Source organism: Phyllostomus hastatus, unplaced genomic scaffold, assembly GCF_019186645.2.
Source record: "Phyllostomus hastatus isolate PE091 unplaced genomic scaffold, TTU_PhHast_1.1 phas_contig_159, whole genome shotgun sequence".
In the NCBI taxonomy this organism is placed as follows: domain Eukaryota; kingdom Metazoa; phylum Chordata; class Mammalia; order Chiroptera; family Phyllostomidae; genus Phyllostomus; species Phyllostomus hastatus.
In genome coordinates, this window is record NW_025333640.1 from 41546505 (window position 1) to 41555298 (window position 8794).

At 44.2% G+C, this 8794-nt stretch overlaps 1 protein-coding gene across 2 annotated transcripts in view; it reads right to left on the minus strand.

Moving 5' to 3' along the window:
* The window catches only part of ANK2 (ankyrin 2), a 293273-nt gene extending 285133 nt beyond the window's left edge, over nucleotides 1–8140 (minus strand). For both annotated transcript variants that reach the window (XM_045830698.1, XM_045830702.1), the window contains exon 1: nucleotides 7869–8140. In XM_045830698.1, coding sequence (XP_045686654.1) covers nucleotides 7869–7940 — 72 coding nt within the window. In that variant the 5' untranslated portion in view covers nucleotides 7941–8140. The remainder of the gene's footprint in view (nucleotides 1–7868) is intronic.
* Nucleotides 8141–8794: the final 654 nt, after the last annotated feature.

The following is an 8794-nucleotide window of genomic DNA, read 5'->3' on the forward strand; positions in this document are numbered from 1 at the left end:
ATTAACATGCAAATAATGACAATCAATGTCCCAGAACAAGGAAGAAAGACATCACAGGAAAGACTGGGATTCAGAATGTGATCGGGCTGTATCGAGAAGAAAGGAAACACAGAATTTCACACCAAAACCCCATGAGATAGTATTACTAACACAGATATGTTTAAGTTACTGTACCTTTAAATGTCATCCTATCTCGAGTTCCATTATTCCCTATGAATGCTTTTACTCTCTCCATAAAGTCTTGAATTAAAGAATGGCTTCCAAGCATTGTTGTAAAAAGATACCTGGTCTAATACCTGAATGTATTAGCTGAGATTTTTGTGTTCAAATGACCCAAGCCAGATAAGCAATATCTATCTCAGTGTTCTATGTTGCATTTGCAGAAAAGGATCTTAGCAAGAGCTATGATCTTAAATTTTTTATTGCTCAGCCTTTGTAATACATTATTCCTTCAACTAAAATGCCTGCCTGCAGCCCCAGCCCCAGGATTTCTACATGGAGGGGACTTTCAGGCAGCAATCTTATGGGCAGATGCAGAAGCCCTAAGGCAGCATGGAACCAAGTTATCTGTGCAGAGTAAACACATCCTTTTTCTTAGACTTTATGTCACAAAATTGATGAATAGCAATTGCTTTTATTCAGATTTCAGTCAAGATTGTGAAAATACGATTGGTGATCATTTTATGTGAAGGCAGGTTTCACCGAGCAGGAGTGGGAGGTGACTCAGCAGGGGAATTCACTGGCACAGAACAAAGTCCAAGATCAAGAATCCAACGACTCTCCCTGATAGTTGCACCAATTATCTTCCACTGATCACTCCTGGCCACTTAGGATGGATCACTAACCTTCCTGCCTCCTGACCAGGATTTTCCCACCTCTGGGTCTCTTCATGCTGTGCGATCTGGATCTGAAGACTTTTTATCCAGTCCCTGGCAGTCAGAATTAAATCCATACTGCCGTGTCTGCCTCCAATTTCAACTGCTTCACTAACCCTAATATGGTTTCCCTCAGCCATGGTGCTGTTCTGTTCCTGGACTTACCCAGCTCTGTGACGGAGTGAGCTGTGCGCCCCGCCTGATTTGCCTGCTTAGGGCTGGGTCTAATGCCGTCTCTGTGCACCCACTTTACTAATCTCAACACTAAAATGTGGGTGGTCTGTGTTCCAAGTTGTTATAGAAATATAATGAAAGTGGGAAGCTGAAAAGTGGGCAGAGATGGTACTTATTAATAACACTCTGGAACTGAGTAACTACAGTTTTCAGCCAGAGTGACTGAGACCAAAATTGATGTAATTCAGTTTGTTACTCAGTAGAATTTCTACATTGTTGAATCTAGTGCTCAGAGGGGAGAAGGGGAAAAAGTAGCCTTTGATCCACAGTTGTACTTCTGGGACATTATCTACCAATACATGTGTTCAAAGTCCCCTGTTAACCACATGTCTTCTTAAATGCCAATGTGAAAGAATGCACTATAGAAAAATGATGAAACATCTGAAATTCATAAAGAGTGAAATGAATTATGATGCATTCATTTTATAAAATAATATGTAACTGTACAAAACATGAAATGTATGAATAAAAATGAAATGATGAGAGAAAACTTGCATGAAAGAAGCAGAATATAAAGCAATGTGTGTAGCAGGCTCCTACTTATGTAAATAAAAGGGGGAGAGATATGAACATAGATATTTTTCTATAAATACAGAATATTTCTATTTCTAGAGGGAATACATGAGAAGTGGCTACTTCTGGGGAGAGGGACTGAAGAGTTGGGGTTTTGAGTAAGGTTTACTTTGCACATATATCCATCTATAAATATAAGAAGTTATTATCACATTCTTAAATGACTTCTTCAATTTTAAAAAGTACAGTAAAATTACATTTATAAACTGTTAGAATACTGTTCCTTTAGTTAACCAAGATTTGGGACATAAACAATTCAAATCAAAATTACATAGTTTTTCCACAATAAAGCATAAATTATAATAGCTTATTGTTTAGTAAGTACTTGCACAAGCATTGTCGTTATAGTTTAATAATGGACCTTTGAGATATAATAATTACAAAAGTAAGGCTTAGCAAGATCAAATACTTTATTTACTCAGAATTAAATACACCCATGGCACCTGTACAGGCCTGACTTTGTGTGTGTCCTCCCCTGCAGGGAGAGGAGAGGCTGGTGCTAATTAACACACTGCCAATAACAGGAGCTGAAGTTACTTAGCATTTACCAAGTGCCGGCCTCTTGGCCACACACCTTGTGTACGTTACACAGACAACCCTTGAACAACATGAGTTTGAAGCTGCATGGGTCTGCTTATTTATATGTGATGTTTTCCAGTAAATACCTGCACTGTTTTCAGCCTGCAGCTGGGAGTCTGGGAATGTAGGGGGCTGACCATATACATTGTCCTGGCACATTTTATTGTCCTGGCACATTTTATACTGGGGACTTGAGCATCTTGGACTCTGGTTCCATGGGGAACTGATCTCCCAGGATACTGAGGGATGACTGTAGTTAAGTTTTGGGGAGTCAAAAGTTATATGTGGATTTTCAACTGAGTGGGGGTCAGCACCCTTAACCCCCCTGTTGCATTATTCAATCCTAAACCTAACTCACTGCAATGGCTACTACCATTTCACAAGTAAAGCAACGAGGCACAAACAGGTAAGTAGTTTGCCTAAGGTCACATGGCTGACAAGTGACTAACGCAGACTTTGTACAAGACATGAGAACATGCAGCTCTCACTGTCAAGATCTGTCTACACCCTCCACAAACCCGCATCCACAGCAGGGAAACACTGGCTCCAGTCCTGCCCCTGGAGAGCAGCTGGGCAGGAAAGGCCTGTCCCAGCCCACAGAGTAGACTGCAGGCCACCAAGGCAGGAAACTTGGGGCACTGGCTGCTCAGAGCATAGTTTCAAGGACAATGCACTGGCCCCATGCACCCTCACTTGGCATGGGCAGTGAGGCCAACAGTGAGCGGCCTCCTGAGCTCTGTAACAGCCTCCAAACTCCATGGGCAGAACGCAAGTCCAGAACTGCTGATCATTGAGTCAGGCAAAGGAAAGTCGCAGTGTTTGCATAAAGTGATTTACAAAGATTTAAGTGGGAAAAATACTTCCTGTGAAATACTTATTTAACTAGTCCTATCACATCTGTGTTACCTCCTGAGCCAATGACAAAAATAATGTGCTCAGTATATCAATGTCACATCAAAAAATGTAATTAAAAATTAAAAATAGCCCTGGCTGTTGTGGCTCAGTGGATTGAGTGCCAGTCTGCAAACCAAAGGGTCACCAGTTCGATTCCCAGTCAGGGCACATGCCTGGGTTTCTGGCCACGTCCCCAGGTGGGAGCATACTACAGGCAACCACACACTGATATTTCTCTTCCTCTCTTTCTCCCTCCCTTCTCCTCTCTCTAAAAATAAATAAAATCTTTAAAAATAGAAAATATTTATTCAAAAACAACAACTGGCATTGAATTTATTCTCATCTGGTGAATTAAAGTAATGAAAATTACTTCAGTCTGCTATAAACCCTATAGTTAACTTCGAGGTAACCCAGAGGAGAATCCCATAAGCATGGTCACGAAGCCCAGAGCAGCAAGAGTGCTGGGAGGTGCTCCCTTCACAGACACAATGTCTGAAATCAGAAGAGGAAGACAATCAATCAAAGGTCCTGACTCTGAAACAAGGCATCATTAAGACCTTGTTCTAAACCCCTGAGTTGTAACTGATTGGCTATGACCTTGAGTATGTAATTTATCTCATCTGGAAAATGGGAATGACAATATCTCCTCCCTAGCATTGCCTAGGAAGTTTTGTTTAGCACAGAGCAGGCCTGGCTCATTGTAAATTCATCATCATTACCACTTGGGAGGTCTCTAAGCTTCTACAGAAAGCACAGAAGGAACGCTGGTTTCTATCATAAATGAAATGACACCAATACCCACAGATCTTGAGGAAGGATTGATGATGAAACAAGAAAAAGACAATTTTCCTGGCACCAATTATGAAGGATATCATATAGCTCTCCAATTCTCAAAACAACCGATGCCCCGGACGCTTCCCTCAGAGTTCACCAGAAAGACAGTGAGGCCCGAAAAGACGTTAGTAAAGTGTCTTAGCTTCAAGATCTCAATAAATACTCAGTTAATTAAATGATTTAAATTTTATGGCAATATCCATAAAAATCATATGGCTCTCTTAATATATGTAGACAGAGTATTAAATAATTAGTCGCAAAACTACCATTTCTTAACCTTTTCTTTTACAAAGTCAGAAAATGAATAAACACAGACTGGGACTCTGAAAATTTGTCATTCTAGTTTGGCAACTAGTTTGACTTAGATGTTTAAAAATGTAGGCAAAACTTCTGTACCATAGTCATCTTTTTTGTGAAACAAAGAAATAACCCTTTTCTTAAGAAGAGGGGGAAAATTAAACATCTAGTATATTAGGAGCCTGAGAAGACAGATTAGATTGATATAGTTTTTTCTCCCTTAACATGACAGAATGAAGTTGAAGTACATTTTTCTTTGACTTGCTCACTTTTGGAAACCTAGATGCTAACCGCGCTGTGTAAAGGCCCTAGACTACTTTAGCTATTTTAAGCCATATATATCAGCATTTTCCAAAAGCTTTAAAAATATATTCGTCCAAAAGATCTAATCATAAAAATAATTATATGATTTGTGATGTGTTCTTTTTTTTTGTTTATTTTTATTGATTCCAGAGAGAGGGGAAGGGAGGGAGAAAGAGAGGAAGAGAAACATCAGTCAGTTGCTTCTGTACATGTCCCAACCAGGGACGAACCCACAACCCAGGCCAGTACCCTGAACAGGAAATACGAACCAGCAACCTTTCCCTTTGCAGGACGGTGACCGATGCACTAAGCCACATGGGTTAGGACTGTGATATATATTCTAATAGTACATTAGGCAGTTAAAATATATCATATATATCAGAAATATATCAAATAGATGCAAACATAAATTCAGTCATACAGTGACTTGTTAAATCTATGCAAACTTAGGTATTATTTTTAGGCTTATAGGAATAATCAAAATGCAAAGCTGAGAAATAAATGTTTTAACAGATAATGTGGAAAGTACTTGATGAGCAATTCAAATTTCAAATACTTTAATCCTTGTCTTCACTAACAATACCTACACCTGCTAATGGGTAAGATTTTTGTCCTCTCTGTTTCTTTACTTTATGGCATGAAACATTACTTTATGCTGAGTAAATGTCTGTTGAATAAATAAATCTTCACATAGCATATTTTCATGGAAATCAGTAAATATACTAATTTAGCCATTAAGTATATTTATAGTCACCCAAAGTCTTTCTTAATATTTTCTATTCTAAATTTCCATATGTAATTAAGGTCATGGCCGATAAATTCATTTGTTGTTAAAATCCACGTCATGGCTCTAATTAAGAGCTTTCACTCTTGCCCCGACCACTGTGGTTCAGTGGGTGGGGTGTCTTCCCACAGAGTAAAAGATCACCAGCCAGGTTCCTGGTCAGGGCACATGCCTGGCTGCCCCCCACTACTGGACATCCATGTTTCTCTCCCTCTCTTTCTTCCTTCTCCCCACCCCTAAAATAAATAAATAAATAAAATTTAAAGAAACCTTTCACTCCTTTGGAATCCTTTGTTTTTTCAATTATATTTTTTCTCTCAACCAGGGTTTATAAAGAAGAAAACAATTCAGATTTTAATTCATTCTGATTCAATCCAGAATTGATTTGAAAAGGTATTATTAAAGAACAGGGAGAAACACATCCGGGAAACAGTGACACATTTAAAATACACACTGTAACTAGGGCCTAAATACGGGGTCTGGCAGAAGTAACGCCTGCTTCAGTGTGGTTGAAGTACTAATGTGGCTGAAGTACTTCAGTGTGGTAGGGTACTAATACGGGTCTAATAATTTATAGTCATAATTTGAACATTTCAGCTAAAATGTCATATGGTGTGCTTGAGTGTGATATTGTTTTGTTACAGAATTACATGCTTATGATCTTGTAATAGAAGATTTTGTAATAAAAATGGGGCATTATTTGTGCTGGACCTTCCCTGTATTTCACCGCTTCACAGGAAAACACTCTTCTCTCTTCTTCTTCTTTTTTACTCCTACTTTGGTCAGAATCACTTGCAGGCAAATGGTGATTCTGCCTGGAGGTTGTCAGTACTTCTGGGCCACCTGCTTGGACTAATCAGACAGATTGGAGTGGCCAGTAATTCCAGCAACCTGTCTCTACACCCTGTGCTAATCAGTGCACAGGTCACTAACGTCACCCCCAGAAGGTCGTGTGAATGAAATCTGAACAGAGGACACTAGTCGTACTGGACGCTGCAGATTCTGGTCCTAAGGGCCTGTAAATAGTATCCACTCTGCAAAACAACAATCTTCCATGCAAATATTTTCTAGTAAATGTTTCCACACATACTTCTTAGCTCAATAGAAATATTCTAAATATAGAATGAGATTTCATAGGTATTTTTGAGTGCATATATTTTATTTAAATCAATGTATTTTACTTCTTAAATGCTTATATAAATATACATACAAACAGATATAAAAGTAACTTTTTGCATAGGATGTGATTTCTCTTATATTGAAAATAGCGATAATTTCACCTTCATTCTTAGATGCATAAATGTCACAAACACAGATTTAATGATGCCTGCTACCATACTGCTTCAGGAAAAAAAAATTAGCTCCGAGTGCAACTAAAAATGCATTGTCATGAAATTAGTCCTGGATCCTAGAGGGATTTAAAACCCTAACCAGTTTCTTTGGGACACAGTCCCATAAAAAAAGAAGTAAACATTAATTTTTAGTCTGCATAAAAATGCACATAATCAAAGGTTGTCCCCTACCTCCCCCCCAAAAAAAAGAAAACACCACCTACACATACACAAATCCAAATGTGGCAAAGACCTTATTAACTGTCAGCCAAACTTTCCTGTCCTGTGTGCGTGGATTCTAAAGCCCCTGGAGTTCCTCTCGTTTGCCACCTGGCCCTCAAGCACGGCTGCTCCGCTAGCCACTGTCTCCCTGCCCCAACAGGCTCCAGAGACGCAGTGCACCTGTGTCTGAACAGGAGCCCCGCTCCCTGCGGTGGAGCTGCCCCTCGCAGCCAGGGGAGATGGGCACACACCCCCGCGGGCCGGCCTGTCTGGGCCAGCCGATGCCTGCGCCTGATCGGAGACCCTAACTGCTGATGCTGTGGTTCTGGGCGACGGCAGCAGGAAAAAGCCAGCTCTGCTAGATACCAAATCACAGATCAGTCCGACGGGAAACTCCGCTGTTTTCTTTCCACCATGCAGGGAACGGGGCCAATTCAAACCGCTCAGGACTGCACCCTGCAGGTTGGGGACCCCTGTCCCCGCAGACGCGGGGAGGAACCCATGTTCTCCGGTCCGTGCGGCTCTGTCTGAAAGCTGAGCTCGCAAGTAACCTCCGGACAAGGTTGCTGTGTCCCGCGGGTGGGGTGAGCCCCCAGCGCCCCGCCCAGGCCCTAGCGGGCTTGGGTCTGGGGTGCGTGACCCTGGAGCGCACCCTGGGCACCTTGTAGCAGAGCAGCTCCCAGGGTCATGTGACAGCTGGGTGTGCACCCGGTGCGCCCAGCCCGTGTGCTCCTGTGCACATGGGTGTGTGTCCGTGGGTGTATGAGCGTTTGTGCAAGTCCCTGTGTGTCCGTGAGCCTGTGTGTGAGTGTGGTCAGAACAGAGAAGCGGTGCTCAGAGCCCACCCGCCGACCTCCGGGTCCAGGACGCGAGTCCGAGTCCGGGTCCTGGTCGCCCGGCGGGGGGTCCTGGGCGAGGACACAGGCCACACTGCGCACCCACCTGACGCATCCGCTGGGGGCTCGGCGGTGTGCGGGCCTCGCCTCCCGAGGCCGGCGCGGGGGGCGACGCCATCCTCCTCCCGCAGCCCCGCCCGGGGCTCCCTCAGCCTCGGGGGCTCCTCCTCCGGCACCGCAGAGCGCGGGGCGCGGTTGCCTGGGGTCCTGGCCGAGCCTCCCGCGCGCCCACCGCCTCCCTTCGGGCCAGAGCCTCGAGCGGGATCCTCCCGGCGCCGCGGTCAGGACACGAGAATGACCCGGACGGACGGAGGCTGCTTCTCGCTGCTGCCCCGCCGGGGACGCCGAGCGCACCCAGACTCGCGCCCGCGCCGGGAGGGGGGAGGGGAGGCTCCGCGCGCCCGCAACGCTCTCGCTCCCGTGCACACTGGTCCACCCACACCCACTCCCGTTTACACGCGCTCCTCCATTCACATTCCCAGGCATACGCAGTCCCGCGTGCACACTCACTACGGCGCACACTCACTTCCCCATCCACACTCACTCTACTGTTTACACTCGCTCTTCCACCCGTACTGGCTCCTGCACACACTGTGTTCTCTGCGCACACTCCTCCGTGCACACTTGTCCATCCACGCGGAATCTTCTGTGCACACTCACTCCGCCATCCACGCTCCCGGGCACAATCACTCTCCCATCCACACCAGCTCCCGTGCACACTGCCTCCTCTGTGCACACTCCTCCGTGCACACTTGTCCATCCACGCGGAATCTTCTGTGCATGCTCACTCCCGTGCACACTCCTTCTCCACACTCACTCTCCATTTACACTCACTTCTCCATTCACACTCACTCCCGGGCACACTCACTTCTCCATTCACACTCACTCCTGGGCACACTCCCTTCTCTCCACTCACTTCCATGCACACTTACTCCTTCACTTACATTCACTTCTCCATTTACACTCACTCCT